Source organism: Microcaecilia unicolor, chromosome 9, assembly GCF_901765095.1.
Source record: "Microcaecilia unicolor chromosome 9, aMicUni1.1, whole genome shotgun sequence".
NCBI lineage: Eukaryota > Metazoa > Chordata > Amphibia > Gymnophiona > Siphonopidae > Microcaecilia > Microcaecilia unicolor.
The window spans coordinates 208,716,323-208,739,468 of record NC_044039.1 but is presented as its reverse complement, the minus strand read 5'-3'; the positions used below and the strand labels follow the sequence as shown (position 1 = coordinate 208,739,468).

Below are 23,146 nucleotides of genomic sequence, written 5' to 3'. Positions count from 1 at the left end.
GAAATGGTAACTTCTAGTTAAAAATACTGTCTAGGCTGTATGTTCCTAAATTCCTTCTGGTCAATGTGACTTATTATATAATGTTTATTTCTGTTATGTATTTTGATACGTGGGTTTATTTCCTGCTCTTGGATCCATTTATTGTGGACAAATTATTTTGATTTTTTTTTCTTTTTATTATTAGATTTACTGTATTATATAGAATATTGTGAATTTCCAAAGCATTGTGATGTAATGTCATCTTTATGTGATAATATTAAAATTAATAAAAGAAAATTAAAAAAAAAAAAAACTTAGCACAATCATGTACATGACAACTGGAATCCTCTGTTCAGCTTTCTTTCCCTGGTTTCCTGTTCTTGCCAATTGAACTCCCCCATATATTCACGAGGCTGATGATAAAACCATTTTTGCTGTGCCTTACCCATCACTCTTCAATGGCTTAATTAACTCTCTAAGGCCCAACTCTCTTCGCAATAACCTTTATGAAGCAACTACTTCAACCAGGATCTAGCTATAAATATCCTTTAGGTGAAGGAATGGGAATTACAGGAAATCAAAATACCTGGTCTCAATGAGAATGGTTATTATAAACCAAGTTCAGAAGAGACAAAAGCCAGCAAAAAGTCACTATTCACTACTGGTGCCACAGTTAACCCACTGTGTACACGTGAAGAGAAAATAACCTATATCACACATTAGAGTGTCCCTTCTACAAATTAAGAGATAGATTAATAATTTTCATTTAGCTAATGAGGCCACTGTTTGACTTCAAGGAGAGCTGCGTTAGTTAAACTAAATTAATATAGATGGTTGACTATGATGAGATTGCTGCTATCAATTTCCCAGGCTCGTAACAGGCATCTCGCTCTGCAGTATCATTCCCATCCACCTAATTCTGAGGATTAGAAGGATCCTGACAGTTATTTTCTACCACATGCCAGGCAAGGAAGTGTAGCATTTATCACATTTGCACACTGGCTAAGGGAAGGCATTCCACTGCTGATCACAGTAATGCACTGCTTACTTCTAGGGGAATACTGTACAAAATATCCCCAAAAAATTACAAATTCTGCACCCAGTATTTTAACATGCCGCATATTTGGTGAAAATAACACCATGTAAATGCTTAAGTAATAATTTGGGGAAAAAGTTATAACTCAATAATGCAGAATTTCAAATTTTTTTTGAGTTTTTTTTTTTTTAGCTTATGCTTTTTTTTTTCAGTAGTAGCTCAAGTGAGTTACATTCAGGAGCAGTAGGCATTCTCCTGTCTCCACAGAGCTTACAATGTAAGTTTGCACCTGAGGCAATAGAGAGTTAATGATTTGCCCAAGATCACAATAGAAATCAAACAAAATAAAACATGGAAAAGAAAATAAGATACCACCTTTTATTGGACATAACTTAATACATTTCTTGATTAGCTTTGGAAGGTTGCCCTTCTTCGTCAGATCGGAAATAAGCAAATGTGGTAGCAGATAGTATATATAAGAGAAACATCAAAGCATTACTTTGACAGTCTGACAGAGTGGGAGGGTGGGGGTATGCATGGGGACATCAAAACATTTCATTGATATTCTAACAGGAAGGTGAGAGGAGGGTGATAAACAGAGAAATAAACAGAGAAATACAACTTTATGGTTTATAATGGGCTAGAAAACCCAGATCCTTATTAAGTCCTGTCTGTTGGCTGTCAAAATATTCAATCATTCTGACTTCAAAGGTCTTACGTTCCTGTATTGTTTTAAAGTTACCTTTCAGGATTCTTACTGTGAAATCACTGGTGCAGTGTTCTGGTCTTGTAAAGTGTTGGCCCACAGGGGTGGGGGCCTGACTGGCACCGGCTATTTTCATGTGATGTCTGTGCAGATTGAATCTTGTCTTAAGCATCTGGCCTGTTTCTCCAATATAGCATCCCAAGATCACAAGAAATGGCAGTGGGATTCAAAATCTGGCTTCCCTGGTTCTCAGCCCTCTGCTCTAATCATTAGGCTACACCTGCACTCATGAGAAATGCTACGTAAGTCCTCTCAGGCTTTGACACTGTGAGCCTCAACTTCTAACCCCACCACCCACAAACATAACCTCTCTCTTACACATGCATCTTCCCAAACCAAGGCTCAATCCACACCACAGCTGTCTTTTACTCACCAGGTTACACCCACAGCTCTCTCCCCATCTTCACTCCCAGTTCAACACCACCAAATTTTCTCTGTCCGAGACTTAATCCCTCACTCCCCCCTCTCCCCGGCTCTACTGCCCCCACAGTTCTCTTTCTCTCCCCTACCCCTTTAGGCAGAACCCCAAGCTCCCTCCTCAGCCAGGTTCAGTCTTTTGCCATTGGTGTTGCCTCTTCAAGTCTGCTGGACTTGAGGTTCACCGCTGTCCCCAGCCATGAAAAAGAAAAGGCTCCGGGACAGTTTTAAAAAGTACATCTCTCTCTCAAGCAGGCCAGCTTCCCAACCAACTGCTGCCCTGTGACAGAGGAGAGCTGCTGTAGCAGCTGCCAGCATGAAAGCCCACAGCAGTGATTCTGAGTTGGGTTGCACGGAGTTGAGAGAGGCACGGCAGGGTGGAGGCAACATCTGGTTTAAAGAGGTCAGTAAGCAAGAAAGTTAAATGTCTTTATCTCTCAGTTATTGGGAAAAATTCCACTGAGACTGTGGTCCTTTTTATACAAGGGAGTGCCACACTAACAAAGTCCCAGCGTCATAAACTCAAGCTAGAAGTCAATAAGAATTTAGTAGAGCTGACTGTCACTATGAGCACACACTCCAATCCTCTTGAGGCTCTTTAACGGCGAAAAGAAAACTCATGGGCTTCATAGAGGTGAAACTACTGGATAACTCAAGTACAGGAGGAGAACAATGGAAAAATCCTCCAGTAAGTTTTACAGTGTCTCAGAGGGTGATTACGCCACACAGATTCTTCCAATTGTGATGGAGGTCAGTGAATTTCAAAGCTGGAAGCAAATGCTCAAAAGGAGAGCAAGATACTCAAAGCCTATATATTTAAAAACAAAATAGCATTTTCCACAAGGACTTGATCTCGAGAGAAAATGAAAGAAAAGGAAGAAGCCGAGTCTAAACAGCATCATCATTCTAACAATGGGACTACTGTATTAGGATAATGTTTATACACCTCAGGCCTCATTTCACATTTTAGGATTAATCATTTTTATTGACTAAAACATTTTTTTAAAAGCACAGGTTTCACAGCAGTAACTGTCCATCCTGTCACGATCACTTAACTGACTCCCTCCCTCCCCAATTCCCAAACCACATGCCCCAAGCCTTAAATAACATTCAGTATTGCATTTCTACACTGTAGGTTCATTATGAAGGGGTGCCAAATATTTAAGGCTCTGTCTGAGTAGTCAGATGCTCCATCCTCAACAATTACATCCGCATTCTATACCTTTCACATCTTTGTGTAGGAGGCCACTACATTTTGGTTTTGGCATCAAAACCAATCTGAAATCCAGGGTTCAGGCTTTGACCGAAAATACCTGTGCATTTTCGGCTAAAACTGAAGCTCAGCTCCTCCCCCCCCCCCCCCCCCCCCCCCCCCCCCCACCGACCTCAGGAAACAGGAAGGAGATGCACATGGATGGAGGGGAAGGGAGTTATCAGCATGGATGCAACAGCAAAAATCACATTAATTATTCAAAAGCATGCCAAATGCTTTTAAAGTTCTGTTATTCAGGTTAAATTGCCCTGTTGGCACTTTGCGATAAATAATTAGATTTTGGGTTGCTGTTTGGGCACTCGGTCTCTGAAAGGTTCGCCATCACTGTTCTAGGGGCATGTGGCTGAGTGCAGCCCTATCTCTGAGTCAAGTCTGCCTATCTGGATCTGAGAGGGATATGGAGAGAGGCTGCCCAGTCAGTCACAAGTGCAGCAATCTTCCTTAATGCGGAGACAGACTACTTCCTGCTTTACTGATTTCTGGACAGGAATCCTTTTGGGAGTTAAACCTCAAGGGACACTAATGGAACCCTTCCAACTTTTATTCACCTGACACTTTCACTGCTCCTAATGAACGCTTGCATTTATCTCTAAATAGAACTAATTAACGGCCAGTCACTTAACGTGTCTTATGCAACATGAAATATGAATGTGGGTCAGCAGCAATAAACCCAAGATCACCTTACATCCCTCACATCATCGGAATATAAACAGAGATACCTGAACTGGTAACCAGAGAAGCCAGTCTATGAATGTCAGTCTCTGAAAGAGCTGATGATGGGTCAGGGAGCACATGCACAACTATGTTATTCGGGCCAGTCCAATGGTCTAATGTTCAATACCCTGCATCTGACTCTATCCCCCACCCTAGGCCAGCAGAAGCAGCCTTCTACATCTATGCAGTAGGAGGGGGAGGGGAAGTCCAAATTCTGCTCTTATAGTGACACCTGGTGGTCAACCATAGTACAGCCAAGTGGAGCTCACAGGGGCAGGGAGCTTTCTTGCTGCTTCTAGATTCTGCTGAGGAGTAGGTTAACTCCTCTTAGTTCAGGTATGGGAAAGAACAGACAAAATACCAGAAGGTAAAAGGAGAAAAATCTTCATGAAAAGAAAATTATACTTGAATCTAGTTTCAAGCGCATTTCCTTTGTTTCCATTTTCCTAATCAAAGAAGAGTGCCCCAAATGATAAAGAGGATGGAACGCCTTTCATATGAGGAAAGGCTAAAGATATTAGAGCTCGTTTGGAAAAGAGGGGAGATATGATTGAGGTTTACAAAATCGTGATTACATAGTAACATAGTAGATGACGGCAGAAAAATGACCTGCACGGTCCATCCAGTCTGCCCAACAAGACAACTCATGTGTGCTACTTTTTGTGTATACCTTACCTTGATTTGTACCTGTCCTTTTCAGGGCACAGACCGTATAAGTCTGCCCAGCACTATCCCCGCCCCCCAATCACCAGCCCCGCCTCCCAACCACCGGCTCTGGCACAGACCATATAAATCTGCCCAGCACTATCCCCGCCTCCCACCACCGGCTCTGGCACAGAACGTATAAGTCTGCCCAGCACTATCCCTGCCTCCCAACCTCCAGTCCCGCCTCCTAACCACCGGCTCTGGCACAGACCGTATGTCTGCCCAGCACTATCCGTGCCTCCCACCACCGGCTCTGGCACAGACCATATAAGTCTGCCCAGCACTATCCCCGCCTCCCAACCACCAGCCACACCTCCCACCACCGGCTCTGGCACAGACCGTATCAGTCTGCCCAGCACTATCCGTGCCTCCCACCACCGGCTCTGGCACAGACCGTATAAGTCTGCCCAGCACTATCCCCGCCTCCCAACCACCAGCCCCGCCTCTCAACCACCGGCTCTGGCACAGACCGTATAAGTCTGCCCAGCACTATCCCTGCCTCCCACCACCGGCTCTGGCACAGACCGTATAAGTCTGCCCAGCACTATCCCCGCCTCCCAACCATCAGCCCCGCCTCCCACCGGCTCTGGCACAGACCGTATAAGTCTGCCCAGCACTATCCCTGCCTCCCACCACCGGCTCTGGCACAGACCATATAAGTCTGCCCAGCACTATCCCCGCCTCCAAACCTCCAGCCCCGCCTGGTGTATAATGGGTAAAAGTGAATCAATTTTTCACTCTTTCAAAAGGGAAAATGACCAGGGAACACTCAATGAAATTACAACATGGAAATACTTTTAAAACAAATAAGAGGCAATAGTTTTTTACTCAAAGAACAGTTAAGCTCTGGAACTCGTTGCTGGAGGATGTGGTAAGAGCAAGCATATCTGGATTTAAAAAAAAGGTTTGGACAAGTTCCTGGAGGAAAAGTCCACAGTCTGCTATTGAGATGGACATGAGGGAAGCCACTGCTTGCCCCGGGATTGGTAGGATGAAATGTTGCTACTAACTGGGTTTCTGCCAGGTACTTGTGACCTGCATTGGCCACTGTTGGAAGCAGGATACTGGGCTAGATGAACCATTGGTCTGACCCAGTAGGGCTGTTCTTATCTCTTCAATTGCTAAATCTTGTTTTTCTCATATATATATAAGTTGCACATTTTACTGCCTTCTCCAGGCAAGCCCTTCCATGAGAAATTAATCCATGCTTGTCATAAGTCATTTTGATTACTGTTAGTGGCCACTCGCAGACCTAACTCAGAATTCTAGTTGACAAATTGAGTTGGTGAAAAATGTTGCTGCTCACACGTTGCAGAAATCAGGTATTACAATCCTGTAACCCCAGTATTGCTATCAATCACTATTAGGATAAAATTCAAAGTCCATGTATTTTTTTTTTTGTTACATTTGTACCCTGCGCTTTCCCACTCATGGCAGGCTCAATGCGGCTTACGTGGGGCAATGGAGGGTTAAGTGACTTGCCCAGAGTCACAAGGAGCTGCCTGTGCCTGAAGTGGGAATCAAACTCAGTTCCTCAGGACCAAAGTCCACCACCCTAACCACTAGGCCACTCCTCCACTGTTGCTACTATTTGAGATTCTACATGGAATGTTGCTATTCCACTAGCAACATTCCATGTAGAAGTCGGCCCTTGCAGATCACCAATGTGGCTGCGCAGGCTTCTGCTTCTGTGAGTCTGTCAGACTCACAGAAACAGAAGCCTGCGCAGCCTTCTACATGGAATGTTGCTAGTGGAATAGCAACATTAATCCATAGTAGCAACATTCCATATAGAATCTCCAATAGTAGCAACATTCCATGTAGAATCTCCAATAGTATCTATTTTATTTTTGTTACATTTGTACCCTGCGCTTTCCCACTCATGGCAGGCTCAATGCGGCTTACGTGGGGCAATGGAGGGTTAAGTGACTTGCCCAGAGTCACAAGGAGCTGCCTGTGCCTGAAGTCCAACACCCTATCCACTAGGTCACTCCTCCACTTTAAGGCCTTGAGGAGATTAAAACCAATGTATTTGACCTCATGACTGCATCTTTACGCTTCTTCTCTTATCCTTTACTTCCCAGGAAAGGCCTTCCTGGCATCTCCTTCCCTAGTTGAAGCGAGATCATTAGATTCAGAGAGCCGCTCTGGACTTGGTCCTGATTTATATAATTTGCCTCAGAAGATATGTTAGCTGAATACGCTTATTTCTCAAACAAGTTAAGACCTGGGTATTTTCTGATCTGCAAATAAAGAGAACTGTGTTCTGCTCTTTGATGTTTGCTACCAGCTGTTGTGGCTCATTTCTATAGAATTATGTTTGTGTTCTAGTTTTACTGTCTTCTGATTGTCTACTCTTAATCTTTTAATCCCTTATAAATTGTTATTAGTGATTTGAGCATTTCCGTGAATATGTATAACTAGCCATTATGCCCCTTAAAACGGGCGAGATTTCCAGCTACCCGAGTCGCCAGGTCGCCGCCCCCCCCCCCCCCTCCCGAGTCGCCGGCCCGGCAGGGTAACTTCGGCGAGTGCGGGACAGAGGCAGGGAAGGAAGGCTGACGGCAGCTCAGCTGATCTGCCTGATGCGTTTTCGGCGCTGTAAGTTGAATTGCGAAGAGAGGGCCCAGCCCGGGTGGAGGGGGGGGTGGCGGTGACTCCGGTTGGGGGGGGAGCGGTAGCGACCTCGGCGGTTCCCTCCCTCCCTCCCTCCCCTTCGCGCAGTTTCCCTCTCTGTCCCGCCCCCTTCATCACGTATTGACGCGGGGGCGGGACAGAGAGGGAAAGTCTCTACTGCGCATTTGCAGGTGAGTACGGTCACTCGCAATTTATATGTTTGATACCCCATTGAAATGGGCATTACTAATCAGAACATGCAAGAACTTTTCAGAGTTTCTGAAAGGGGGTGGGGGGTGAGCACAATGGGTGGACAGTGATCCAGCCCAGGTGGTGCATTTTGAGGAATAAGTTGCAGAGAGAAATCATTTAAGGGAATGAGTGCCATGGGTGGAAGTGTTTGAAAGTTAATAAATGCGGGTGGTGGAGGTGTGGAATGGCCTCCCGGTGGAGGTGGTGGAGTCGAGGACTGTGTCATGGGATAAGCATGTGGGATCGCTTAGGAATAGGTAGAATTGGGGGTTACAGAGGATGGGCAGACTGGATGGGTCATATGGCCTTTATCTGCCGTCATGTTTCTATGTTTCTAAGTGTTGTGCAAGGCACGGGGTCTTTGGTTGCCCGTACCCCTGCCGGGACCCTTAGAGGAGAGGAGGGTACTGGACAGTCAGAATAAACCAAGGCTGAATAAAGGAGTATTTATTTATTTATTACATTTGTATCCCGCGCTTTCCCGCTCATCGCCGGCTCAATGCGGCTTACATAGTAACAAGAGAATACAATCTGTAGTATCAGAATCAACAAAGGAGGTAAGTAGTTCCAGCTCCTAACAACAGACGCTCAGGGGAGCGAGGCGCTCCGTGTGGGTAACGGGAACCCAGCCTAGAAGCAAGGACCAGACCAGGGGAAGCCTGTTCGAGGCCAGGGTGCGGCTCTAAGAAGTGCATCGCTGGAAGGACAGCCAAAAGGGTCTGTGCCTGAAGGAGAACTGATTGTGATCAGGATTATCGGGAGCAGCCTTGGATTACTGAATGCCCAAAGGGCATATATTGAAGATCCCTATTGGAAATTTTTGGAGAAGTGTTTGGGACTGTGGTACATGGTCTTGATTGGGAAAAAAAGAATTACTTAAAGCAAATATTTGGTGGAAATAAGGAGTTACAGTGATTTATCTGCCTGCTGCAGAAAGTTCAGTAAAGCTGAATTCGCACAAAGTCAAATCCTTGGAGTACAGTGTGTTCTTTGGAACGGGAGCGAGGACACTTGCTCCCTGGACTGACAAGAGTACCATTGAGAAGCCCCACTTAATTCCCCATTGCTTTCTGGGTCTCTATTCCGGCCCTGTCCCATGCCAAATTTTGGATGGAGATATTTGTGTGAGTTGGAGAGAGACTGTGAAAGAGAAAGGAAAAAAAAATGTATCCCTGTGGCCCAGGTCTGCTGCGGGTGTCAAAGCCCCCGAGAACAACTGAGCTAGTGGCAGTGAGACCAGGGTTACATAAGAAAGAGGATTTGTAAATAAAGCTGAATTAAGAAATACCAGGATTATGCAACTAAGCCTAACTCCTTTACCTTAGTGAGCTATAGTGTCCTGAAATGAAAGAGAGGAGACGAAAAACTCACCTCCTTCCACCTGCTGGAGACTGAGTTTACTGAATCTGGGACTAGTGGCTTAGGGCTCTTATTGGCTCCCGAGATTCACAATTCTCAGTCTCCGCCTGCTGGAAGGAGTACACAACCCACGAGTCAGTTGCTGGACCGGTCCGGAGGGACGCTAAGGAATACCAGGATTATGCAACTAAACCTAACTCCTATACCTTAGTGAGCTATAGTGTCCTGAAATGCTCGGTAGTATCTCTGTCAATATCATACGTGCCATTCCCTTAATGTGGTAACAGGAGGATACCTCAGTTTCCTCAGGTCCAGCTGAGAATGGGACCTTTGACCTGTTTCCAGGATAAAACAGAGCTCTTGGGAGGCGAGGATAGTGCTGGACAGACTTATACGGTCTGTGCCCTGAAGAGAACAGTACAAATAAAAAAGTAGCACATATGAATTTTTCTTCTTGGGCAGACTGGATGGACCATGCAGGTCTTTTTCTGCCGTCACCTACTATGTTACTATGTTAAAACATTCATGCCCCAAGGCTCACCAGGATCTAGTACACCTTCCCTGCTCAGATCAAACTCCGCCAGCATTTCACAGAGTTTACTCATGCATAAAGGGGGGTAACTTTCAGCCTTTGCAGGAAGTTTACCAGCCATGAGTACAGCAGAGCTTCCCTTTGAAAAATTATATTCTGAAGTAGCTGTTGTGCAAATCTTTTAAGAAATTATCTCTCTCTCTCTAATATCTAGGAGTTTCATAGCCCTCTACCTGCAATGGGCACTCATGGGTGGAATAAGTAGGGTTACCATATTTTGTCCCCCAAAGAGAAGGATACATGCCCCGCCCCACCACACACCATGCCCCGCCCCTTTCACGCCCCCACTCCGCCCCCTGTCACATTTTCCCCTCCTCCCTGTCACACACCCCGTCACCCCCCTCCCCTTACCTTACTACTGCCCTGGTGGTCTAGTGACCTCTTCGGGGGAAAGAAAGATCCCCCTCTTTCCTGCCCAGAGCACTGCCCTGCATGCATCCTTCCTGTTGGTGATCTCAGCGCCGATTCAAAATGGCCACCGAGAGTTGAAATCTCGCGCAATCACTTCAACTCTCGGCAGCCATTTTGAATCGGTGCCGAGATCACCAACAGGAAGAATGCGTGCAGGGGCAGCGCTCCGGGCAGGAAAAAGGGGGGCGGAAGAGGTCACTAGACCACCAGGGCAGTAATAACTAAGAGGAGGGGAGGCTAGCAATCTGCCCGTTTGTCCGGATTTCTGGACAAACGGGCAGGCTAGCGGGCGGGCCGTTGGACCCACCAGCCTGCCCGTTTGTCCAGAAATCCGGACAAACGGGCAGATTGGCAAAACCCGCCCGGTTGCCCGGACATGTCCTGAAAAAGAGGACATGTCCGGGTAAATCCGGACATATGGTAACCCTAAGAATAAGTAACACAGGAGACAGCATTCTCCATCACTACGTATAGAAGTCTCTAAGAATTCAGCCACCACCACAACTGCAGCAACACCACAAGAAGATGGCATTTCACTTGGGGAGAGGCAAGGGCATAGGACCCATCCCTTTCATTCATTTGCTATTAGCTAGGACGTCCGTGCAGAATGGATGAAATCTCATGGAACTGAGATGAATACCCTTGAGAGATCTGCTGCAGAATGCTTTGCCTCCAGATATATTTTCATTCCAGAGCTGATGAAAATTTGCAAACCTGAGCTGCTCCCCCCAGGAGCACAGTCAGGTAACACTCCTACACCCTACTTTACAGCAATTCACATCCCACTCTGTTTATTCTAAAAGACCAAACGTTACCTCCTTTCAGGGAGACTGGCACATGGCATGATCCAGCCTTTTTATCTGGCTCTTTTCAAAAGCCTTTCTTGTACTCTTGCCTCACAAGCCACGACCACGCAACTTGAGTCACAGGACCAGAACAGCAGGCAAAACAGCATGTGGAAAAAGACAATGCTTCTTCTGGTCATATAAACATTTGCAGAAACTGGTTCAGAAAATTGGAAAACAAAATTGAGGCCCTAACTGAAAGAAACAACTGACTTGGTAGATTTCAAGCAAATAACGTTATCCGATACAAATGTTATAAAGAAGAAAATCTAACTTCAGATATCTGAAACAGTGCTGAGGAGGACCCTTTCTTTCCATGGTGTCTGGAGCCAGAAAATCAAACAGCACTACTCCCAAAGCAGTTTACTGAAAGCTCTCAGCAAAATACACTCTAAAGATCAAATGCAGAAAACCTGGCAGGCCCTCTGGCATCTCACTCTTCTAAACTGAGGTGGTGCTGCCATCAAGAGGCCCAGAACCTGCACTGCAGGTGGTTCTTACTCCTCACCGGCCTCCCACTTGGCCATCTATCCCCCCTTCAATCCGTTCAGAACGCTGCCGCACATCTTATATTCCGCCAGAACCGATATACTCATATCACCCCCTCTCCTCAAGTCACTTCACTGGCTTCCGATCAGATACCGCATACAATTCAAGCTTCTCCTCCTTACCTACAAATGCACCCGGGTCTGCGGCTCCTCACTACCTCTCTACCCTCATCTCCCCCTATGTTCCCGCCCGTAACCTCCGCTCCCAGGACAAATCCCTCCTTTCAGGTCCCTTCTCCACCACTGCCAACTCCAGGCTCCGCTCATTCTGCCTTGCCTCACCCTATGCCTGGAACAATCTTCCTCAACACCTACGCCAAGACCCCTCCCTACCCATCTTCAAATCTCTGCTTAAAACTCACCTCTTCAATGCTGCTTTCGGCACCTAACCTTTCGAGAAATACAGTATGACCTATCAGATCGACTCTACACTTGTCTTTTAGATTGTACACCTGTCTTTTAGATTGTAAGCTCCTTGAGCAGGGACTGTCCTTCCATGTTAAATTGTACAGCGCTGCGTAACCCTAGTAGCGCTTTAGAAATGTTAAGTACTAGTAGTAGTAGTTCTTACAGGGTAATTGGAAGGTAGCTCTAACACCAACTACCACCCTAGGGCCAAACATACATACGTATAGGAAAGAATGCAATGCATTCGTGAATAAAACCCTTTCAGAGTGACACAGATAAGGTCAACTGACTGTACCAAGATCAAAAAAGGTGACCAATTTCTCTAGTGTCCTCCCTGGACAATGCAGTTCTGTTATTACTCCCTGTACTACTACTAATCATTTCTATAGCGCTACTAGACATACACAGCACCGTACACATTATACGCAGGTACTTTCTCTGTCCCTAGAAGGCTCACAATCTAAGTTTTGGTACCTGGGGCAATGGAGGGTTAAGCGTTTAATATATTTGTGGGAGATATTGCTGAAGGGTTGGAAGGAAAGGTGTGCCTTTTTGCGGATGACACGAAAATAGCCAGAGTGGATACCCTGGAGGGAGTAGAAACGATGAGAAGGAATCTCCGAACGTTAGAAGAATGGTTGAGGGTCTGGCAGTTAAAATTTAATACTACCAAATTTAAGTTATTCCTGGGGTACCTTATTTTCTTCTGGGTTCATGTGTTCAATACCACCATGTAAAATCAAGTGGAGGAGTGGCCTAGTGGTTAGGGTGGTGGACTTTGGTCCTGAGGAACTGAGTTCGATTCCCACCTCAGGCACAGGCAGCTCCTTGTGACTCTGGGCAAGTCACTTAACCCTCCATTGCCCCATGTAAGCCGCATTGAGCCTGCCATGAGTGGGAAAGCGCAGGGTACAAATGTAACAAAAATAAAATAGATACTATTGGAGATTCTACATGGAATGTTGCTACTATTGGAGATTCTACATGGAATGTTGCTATTCCACTAGCAACATTCCATGTAGAAGGCTGCGCAGGCTTCTGTTTCTGTGAGTCTGACGTCCTGCACGTGCAGGACGTCAGACTCACAGAAGCAGAAGCCTGCGCGGCCACATTGGTGATCTGCAAGGGCAGGCTTCTACATGGAATGTTGCTAGTGGAATAGCAACATTCCATGTAGAATCTCCAATAGTAACAACATTCCATGTAGAATCTCCAATAGTAGCAACAGTGGAGGAGTGGGCTAGTGGTTAGGGTGGTGGACTTTGGTCCTGGGGAACTGAGGAACTGAGTTCGATTCCCACTTCAGGCACAGGCAGGTCCTTGTGACTCTGGGCAAGTCACTTAACCCTCCATTGCCCCATGTAAGCCGCATTGAGCCTGCCATGAGTGGGAAAGCGTAGGGTACAAATGTAACAAAAATAAAATAGATACTATTGGAGATTCTACATGGAATGTTGCTACTATTGGAGATTCTACATGGAATGTTGTTACTATTGGAGATTCTACATGGAATGTTGCTATTCCACTAGCAACATTCCATGTAGAAGGCTGCGCAGGCTTCTGTTTCTGTGAGTCTGACGTCCTGCACGTGCAGGACGTCAGACTCACAGAAGCAGAAGCCTGCGCGGCCACATTGGTGATCTGCAAGGGCCGACTTCTACATGGAATGTTGCTAGTGGAATAGCAACATTCCATGTAGAATCTCCAATAGTAACAACATTCCATGTAGAATCTCCAATAGTAGCAACAGTGGAGGAGTGGGCTAGTGGTTAGGGTGGTGGACTTTGGTCCTGGGGAACTGAGGAACTGAGTTGGATTCCCACTTCAGGCACAGGCAGCTCCTTGTGACTCTGGGCAAGTCACTTAACCCTCCATTGCCCCATGTAAGCCGCATTGAGCCTGCCATGAGTGGGAAAGTGCGGGGTACAAATGTAACAAAAAAAAAATACTGCTTTTATCTGTTGGAACCCTTATATTACTTTTTTCCCCCTTTTCTTTACATATTTATTTATTTAACACATTTATACCCCACATTTTCCCACTAGTTGTAGGCTCAATGTGGCTTACACAATATCGTAGTGCAGGCTACAGTTAGTAAAATAAAATTAAACAATGTGATAATAAGATAGTAATCGTATATGCAACGTATAAAGCAACAGAGATAATAAAAGATAATTAAAGATAATAGAGTCCATGAATTTTGCTGTAACAAAGAAGAAGTAAGTTAGGCTGAGTCTGGAAGGTAGGCCTTCTTGAACAGGGTGGTCTTCAGTAATTTCCTGAAATTTAGATGGTTCTGAATTGATCTTAAGATTTTGGGTAGTGCATTCCATAGCTGTGTGCCTATGAAGGAGAAGCTGGATGCGTAGGTAGATTTGTATTTAAGGCCGTTGCAGTCTGGATAATGTAAATTTAGGAAGGATCGGGAAAAGCAGAAACTGTTTCTGGGTGGTAGATCTATTAGATTTAACATGTATCCAGGAACTTCTCCGTAAATAATCCTATGAATCAAGGTGCAAACCTTAAAGGCAATACGTTCCTTAATGGGAAGCCAGCGTAATTTTTCAAGAAGGGGCTTGGCAGATTTGAATTTTGATTTACCAAAGATCAATCTTGCTGCTGTGTTCTGGGCTGTCTGAAGTTTCTTGATTTCTTGCTCTTGTAAGTATTATTTTCCTATACACTTGATGATAATTAAATTTAAATTAAAATCAAATTTAAATTGAACAGAGAGGATGATCCGCACCAGAGCCTATAAGTTCTCCTGACGACACAAGATATTGAGAAACACAGCTTGTGTTAAAGAGGGAACAAACACAGCGAGCGGAAAATATGGACTCTAGATGTTAAAAAGGTTTTAAAAATGGCACGAACACAGCGTCAAAAAAATTGTTTACTCCGAAGATTTTTTCACATCACGGACACGCATAACGTTGACCCAAAGACCCACCTCAAGATAAGTACACTTGCAAATCACAAAAATTATGAATATCAATGAAGTGAAGGAGATGGCATGAAGCAAAAGTAATCATTGAGAGATAAAGAGGAGGTAGGGAGGGTCACAGTGCAGTGATGTGTGGGTGATTATATTACTAATGCAAGCACTCGGAGTGATAAGTAATATGCACAACTGAGCACTGTTCAATTTAAAATTGAATTGAATTTAAATTTAAATTTAATTATCATCAAGTATATAGGAAAATAATACTTAAGAGCATATGTAAAAAAAAAAAGGGGGGGGGGGGAAAGTAATATAAGGGTTCCAACAGATAAAAGCAGTTAAAATTTAATGCCAAGAAGTGTAGAGTGATGTACTTGGGGTGCGGAAACCCAAAAGAGAGATACCGGATAGGAGGGGAGAGATTAGTAAGCTCAACTCAGGAGAGAGACCATAGGATGTTGGTGTCGGAGGATCTGTAGGTGAAGAAACAATGCGACAAGGCGATGGCCGTGGCCAGAAGGATGCTAGGCTGCGTAGAGAGAGGCATAACCAGCAGAAGAAAGGAGGTGTTGATGCCCCTCTACAAGTCGTTGGTGAGGCCCCACTTGGAGTATTGTGTTCAGTTTGGGAGGCCATATCTTGCTAAAGATGGAAGACGACTGGAAGCAGTGCAAAGAAAAGCTACGGAAATGGTATAGGATTTGCGTTGCAAACCGTACGAGCAGAGACTTGCTGACCTGAACATGTATACCTTGGAGGAAAGGAGAAACAGGGGTGACATGATACAGCCTTTCAAATATTTGAAAGGTATTAATCCACAAACGAACCTTTTCCGGAGACGGGAAGGCGGTAGAACTAGAGGACATGAATTGAGGTTGAAGGGGGGGCAGACTCAGGAGTAATGTCAGGAAGTATTTTTCCACGGAGAGGGTGGTGGATATGTGGAATGCCCTCCCACGGGAGGTGGTGGAGATGAAAACGGTAATGGAATTCAAACATGCGTGGGATAAACACAAAGGAATCCTGTTTAGAAGGAATGGATCCAAGGAATCTTAGAGGAGATTGGGTGGCGACGCCGGTAACTGGAAACAAAACGGGAGCTGGGCAGACTTCTACGGTCTACGCCCTGATCGTGACTGAATAGATAGGGATGGGCTGGAGTGTAAATTTTAGGGGCTTCGATGTTAGCTTCAGAACTTAGTACAAGAAGAGTGCTGGGCAGACTTCTACGGTCTGTGCCCTGAGAAAGGCAAGGACAAATCAAACATATAAAGTATCACATACCATGTAAAATGAGTTTATCTTGTTGGGCAGACTGGATGGACCGTGCAGGTCTTTTATCTGCCGTCATTTACTATAAGTAAGTGACTTGCCCAGGATCACAAGGAGCTGCAGTGGGTACATTCAACGAACAACCAGAATAACTACAAGCTACTCCTCTATGAATTTTACGTTATCCTCAAGAATGCAATCATTCATCCACTCTAGTCACACCTATCACCTGGAGGTGCTGCTGTACTGTTCATTATCAAACCTGTCCTAGGGGCACCTGTGTACACTTGGACGTGTTAGTAATATGTAATTTATCTTTAAAATCAACCATGGTATCAGAAGACTGGAGGGTGGACAATGTAATGCCAATTTTTAAAAAGGGCTCCAGAGGTGACCCTGGAAATTATAAACTGGTGAGCCTGACATTGGTGCAAGGTAAAATGGTATAGACTATTATAAAAAAACAAAACTACAGAGCATATACATAAGCATGGATTAATGAGACAAAACCAACATGGATTTGGTGAAGGGAAATCTTGCCTCACCAATCTACTACATTTCTTTGAAGCGGTGAATAAACATGTGGATCAAGGTGAGTCAGTCGATATTGTGTACTTGTATTTTCGAAAGTCATTTGACAAAGTACCTTATAAAAGACTCCAGAGGAAATTGGAGTGTCATGGGATAGGAGGTAGTGTTCTATTGTTTATTAAAAACTGGTTAAAAGATAGAAAACAGAGAGTAGGGTTAAATGGTCATTATTCTCAATGAAGAAGGGTAGTTAGTGGGGTTCCCTAGGGGTCTGTGCTGGGACCGCTGCTTTTTAACATATTTATAAATGATCTAGAGATAGGAATAACTAGTGAGGTAACTAAATTTGCTGATGAAACAAAGTTATTACATCGTAAGAGGATTGTGAAAAATTGAAAGAGACTGGGCATCCAAATGGCAGATGACATTTAATGTGAACAAGTGCAGAGTGATGCATGTGTGAAATAGGAACCCAAACTATAGCTACGTGATGCAAGATTCCACATTAGGAGTCACCGACCAGGAAAAGGCTCTAGGTGTCATTGTTGATGATACTTTGAAACCTTCCGCTCAGTGTGCAGCAGCTAAGAGTGCAAATAGAATGTTACATATTATTAGGAAAGGAATGGAAAGCGAAAATAAAAATGTTATAATCCTTTTGTATCGCTCCATGGAGCGACCTCACCTTGAATACTGTGCACAATTCTGGTCACCGCATCTCAAAAAAGATAAAGTAGAATTAGGAAGGGTACAGAGAAGGGCAACAAAAATGATAAAGGGGATGGGACAGCTGCCTATGAGGTAAGGCTAAAGCGGCTAGGGTTCTTCAGCTTGAAGAAGAGACGGCTGAGGAGAGAAATGATAGAGGTCTATAAAATAATGAGTGGAATGGAATGGGTGGATGTGAATCGCTTCTTTACTCGAACTAAGGGGGCGTACAATGAAGCTATTAAGTAGTAAATTTAAAAATCAGAGAAAATATTTCTTCACTTAACGTGTAATTAAACTCTGGAATTCATTGCCAGAGAATGTGGTAAAAGCAGTTAGCTTAGCAGGGCGTAAAAAAGGTTTGAATAACTTCACCTACTGTGTTATGTTACTATGTTTCTAAAAGAGAAGTCCATAAGCCATTATTAAGATGGACTTGGGGAAAATCCACTGCTTATTTCTAGAATAAGCAGCATAAATTCTATTTTACTGTTTTGGGATCTTGCAAGGTACTTGTAACCTGGATTGGCCACTGCTGGAAACAGGATACAGGGCTTCGGTCTGTCCCAGTATGGCAACACTTATGTTCTTAAGACTGGTGGGAGGGGGACGGGGGGGGAGGGAAGAATGGTCATGATACAAGGTCTACATGATTTATTCCAAACCAAGGTAAAAATATTAAATTAGAAAGAGAAAACATAGGCAAAAAGGAAGGGAGGGAGTTTCTGATAACACTTTGGATAATGTGAAGATTTAAGCTGCTTCCTGGAGAGGAAAAGGAAACAGGACAACATCCTGCCTTCTGGTACAGCTGATGGTAGCTGTGTTAAGTCAAACAAATATTTTATGAGGGTTAGAGTGAATCTGGAAGGTGAAATCAAGTGGGAGAGGGAGTGTGCAAACCCAGCCTTCTAAGTTCAGAGGAGGATGCTGAGAGTGAGTTCTGAGTTCCCTTTCGAGTGAGTTCAAAGTAGGGATGTTGAGCCGTGACTCAAAGAACCACTTCTGCATAAGCCAACATACCTGTGAAATTTGGAGCTGGTGACGAAAGCCACTGAGGGGAATCACTGCACAGTCTGCCTTTACAGTCACAGTTAATTTATTTATAGCCCGCTAATAGCGGATTACAACTAAGATCAAAAAAACAAATCTAGGATGTAACAAAATAATCCAAAAATAAACTAAATACAACAGACAAGCCCAGTTTAAGCACTTTAGTTATCACGCGTACACGAAAACCAGCAGTGACACAGGAAGAAGAGTCAGCTCTCACCTTTAGTTGAATAGGCTTCAGCGATCATCCTCAGCTTATAGGGAGGTACAGCCACCAGCGGCAAGTCATCCAGTCCCACCTGTGCATAAACATCAATGGCATCTCTGTATTCACCTTCTACGTAGTCCAACTTTCCCATCAACAAACTGGCCTCTTGCATGAAATCTGGCTGGAAAGAGGGTGAATATGGCACAGATTACTGGTACTGCATACTAAAGTCTTCCGATACTTTATTAACAATTATTCCTTCAGATCTCACAGCTGGAAGTCCAAGCGGCTCTGCCCTGCCCAGAGAGTTTAACAGCAACAATACTAGCACTACTGTACTTGGGGAGCACTGTAAAATGGTGATAAGTACTCAGGTACAATATGTCCATGCCCCAAAGAGCTTACAATGAAAATACTTTGTATAAATACCATTCATTTTTATTCAGGCCTCAGTTTGAACATAAATCTGATGTAACCAAGTAGCAAAGCGGCCAGAAAATCCCATGGTACCCAAGAATCAAACATATAAACGGCGAGTGACCGTACTCACTCGCAAATGCGCAGTAGAGACCTTCTCTGCCCCGCCCCCACGTCAATACGTGATGACGGGGGGCGGAACACAGAGGGTCTGTACTGCGCATTTCTGAGGGAGGGACACCGCCGTCTAACGCTCCCCCCACCCGAGTCGCCGCCGCCCCGCCACCCACCTTCTACCCGGTCAGGCCCTCGCTCCACTATTGAAACAGCGAGGGTCCGGGAACGCAGCACTGAGCTCTGCTGAGCTGCCGACATCGCCCTTCCTTCTTCTTCTCTGCCTCTGTCCCGCCCTCGACGACGTTACGTCACACGAGGGCGGGACAGGCAGAGAAGAAGAACGAAGGCCGACGTCGGCAGCTCAGCAGAGCTCAGTGCTGTGTTCCCGGACCCTCGCTGTTTCAATAGCGGAGCGAGGGCCCGGCCGGGTGGAAGGTGGGTGGTGACGGATCGGTGGGGGTGGGGGGGCGAATTCGGAGGGGGAGGGGCAGCAGCAAACTCGGCGGCGGGGGCGGGCCTTTCAACCCCCCGTTCCTATAATAGCCCGTTTTTACGGGCTCAAAGGCTAGTATAAACATAAAAGGTCAGTGCACTTGATCAAATGCCTTATCAGCATCCAGGGATAACAAGAGCAGGGGAACCTGAGAATGAGTAGCCCTCTGTATAATATGTATATCTCTACACACATTGTCAAAGGTCTGCCTCCCCACCACAAAGCCAGATTGGTCAGCATGGATCAGCTGAGGGAAAGAATACACTGTAAGCATTGCGCCGGGACTTTTTAAGAGGCACACAATAATGTGTCTTTGCTGGGCTTTGGAAGCACAATGATAGCAGCTAACCGCCAAAAAATCCAGCAAGCCTCCTCCCGCCTCCAAAAAATTCAGCATCTTAAGATGACAACATTAGCTGGATCTAGTACAATATCGGATCCCTCCCCTCTCCACCTTCACTGAAAGGATCCAACGGTAGGGGGTGAGTGATCCAACCAGGTGCGTGGGCAAATTTGGAGCACCTGGGTCTGGCAGTGTATAGGCAGATCTCTGAACCAATAATCTAAGTAATGAAGCCAGGTGTGCCCCAAAGCATTCATAATACTTAATTAGAAAAGCCACTGGGTCCTGGGGCTCTACCAGTCAGCAAATTCTTAATAGCCCATTGTACCTCCTCTAATTCTATAGGAAACGACAGAGCCTCAGAATCCACAGGTGGTATCCAAGGAAGAACAAGAGGGGCTAGACAGGTTAGTATATCGGGCTCCGTGGGGGAAATGTCCGGAATGTAGAATTCTTCATAACAGGTGGCAAAAGCCTCCCGCATGCCCTCTGCAGAAGTGTGAAGCCTGCCCGGTCATCCCGGATAGACCCAGTCTGGGACTGCCCTGCCTGCTGCTGCACCTGTTGCAGTTTGATGGCCACATCCGACATTTGCAGCCTGCAAAAGTCTAATCTCAAGGCATGCAATTCGTCCCCTCCCGTAAACTCAGCTCCCTACTTTTTAGCCTGTTGTTCCAGGGCTGCTATATTAGACCGTAAGGCCTGTTCCTTACTTCCTTGTTGTCTTCCATAAATGGGCCTGTAAAGCAATAATTTTGCACTGTAAAATGGCCTTGTGCCTCTTCCACATCGTAAATTGGATTCACCTCCCCATTATCATTATGTTGGAGATAGTCCAAAAGATCTTTCTCAAGCTGGCCAACATTAAAATTGTATGAGTTAAGCACCAATATTGGATCCCTCCCCCACTCCACCTTCACCGAAAGGACCTATCAGTAGGGGAGAGTGATCCAACCAGGTGCGTGGGCAAATTTGGAGCACCAGGGTCTGGTACAGTATAGGCAGATCTCCGAACCAATAATCTATACAAAAAGATGACTTGTATACTGATGAATAGTAAGTATACTCTTGCTCCCCAGGGAAAAAGAACCTCTACAAATCCACCAATCTCCATTGGGCCAGGAAACTTTCCAGTCTGTCCCTACGTGCATAAGTAACAGTTACAGTTTAAATTCTCTTGTATACTGTATCATGTTCTGAATGGTGACTGCCCTGAATACTTACTATCTCACTTTGAATTTTTGGTTTCCTCTAGGAGTAGGAGTACATAAGTAATACCACACTGGGAAAAGACCAAGGGTCCATCGAGCCCAGCATCCTGTCCACGACAGCGGCCAATCCAGGCCAAGGGCACCTGGCAAGCTTCCCAAACGTACAAACATTCTATACAATCAAGCCATTGTGACATCACTAATGAGGTTGGCTCTTATTGGTGGAATGAGCCACTATGACATCACAATAGGTTAAATCACTGCTCTATGTAATAAAAGTGAGCCATGTAGAGGACATAAGTACATAAGCAATGCCGCACTGGGAAAAGACCAAGGGTCCATTGAGCCCAGCATCCTGTCCATGACAGCGGCCAATCCAGGCCAAGGGCACCTGGCAAGCTTCCCAAATGTACAAACATTCTATACATGTTATTGCTGGAATTGTGGATTTTTCCAAGTCCGTTTAGTAGCGGTTTATGGACTTGTCCTTTAGGAAACCGTCCAACCCCTTTTTAAACTCTGCTAAGCTAACCGCCTTCACCACTTTCTCCGGCAACAAATTCCAGAGTTTAATTACACGTTGGGTGAAGAAAAATTTTCTCCGATTTGTTTTAAATTTACTACACTGTAGTTTCATCGCATGCCCCCTAGTCCTAGTATTTTTGGAAAGCGTGAACAGACGCTTCACATCCACCTGTTCCACTCCACTCATTATTTTATATACCTCTATCATGTCTCCCCTCAGCCGTCTCTTCTCCAAGCTGAATAGCCCTAGCCTCCTTAGTCTTTCTTCATAGGGAAGTCGTCCCATCCCCGCTATCATTTTAGTCGCCCTTCGCTGCACCTTTTCCAATTCTACTGTATCTTTCTTGAGATGCAGTAGAATTGGAAAAGGTGCAGCGAAGGGTGACTAAAATGACAGTGGGGATAGGCGACCATAAATTGTTCCCCTTTTGTCTTCCCTTCCGCCAAGGGCATTAAGCAACAAGATTTATGATACGCTTTTTACCTAGCAAGCCCCCAAAGTCTGGTGTACATGTGTTCTCCTGCTTTACGAATAAACTTAGGTATGCATATTTTAGGAAGATATTAAAAACTTCTCTTTTTAAGAATTTTCTTGTTAGTTCAGATTGAGTGTTTCTTATTTGTTTTTATTTTCTTCATGAAGAGGTTGTCTTAATTTTTTTGTCGGACTGTAAACCGCTTTGAACTTTTGGTGTTAGCGGTATATAAATTGTAAATTGTAACTTTAACTGTAGGTAATCCCTGGAGTAGAATTAGCCATAGTGGGATCTAGAGTTAGATTAAAATCTTCACCAATAATAAGGCTTCCCTGGGTATGATGTAAACGTATTTGACCCAACAGATGCACAAAAGTCCCCTGATCTTCATTTGGGGCACAGACATTAAACAAAGTATAAACTACACAATAAGGAGAAGACATCAGCCTTCTTTATCACATACCACTTCATGAACTTCCATTGATATTTAGCCAACAGAACAATGAACACCCCCTTGTTTTCTTTTGTATAGTGTTAGAGGCATAGTAAGGGTCATGGATTTGATATACCGCTTTTCTGTGGGTACAACCAAAGTGGTTTACATATACAGTATGCAGGTACTTTTGAGGTGAGAATAATTCAAGTGTGTTTCTTGGATGAAAGCTATTGCTGTATTTGTCCACTCAAGTTTTTTAAACAATAATTGATGTTTATAAGGTACATTGAGACCTAAAATATTGTAACTAATCAATGTGATTATATCCAATACCTTAGAGAAAAATAAGGAGACTGTTCGCCTTCAAATCTAATAACAGAGAAAAGAGTAGGAAATCCCCAAATTGAATTATCCCCTAAAAGACCCTCCTCGTCCCTCTCCAAAACTAACACCCCCCCCAACCTAACCCTCTCTCCCACCCCAATATATACAGA

General features: G+C 44.7%; 1 protein-coding gene across 2 annotated transcripts in view; it reads right to left on the bottom strand.

Annotated features, from left to right (window-relative positions):
- TTC7B (tetratricopeptide repeat domain 7B) overlaps nucleotides 1-23,146 on the bottom strand; it is a 513,408-nt gene that overhangs the window by 464,942 nt on the left and 25,320 nt on the right. For both annotated transcript variants that reach the window (XM_030214578.1, XM_030214579.1), the window contains exon 3: nucleotides 18,647-18,815. In XM_030214578.1, the coding sequence (XP_030070438.1) occupies nucleotides 18,647-18,815 (169 nt within the window). The remainder of the gene's footprint in view (nucleotides 1-18,646; nucleotides 18,816-23,146) is intronic.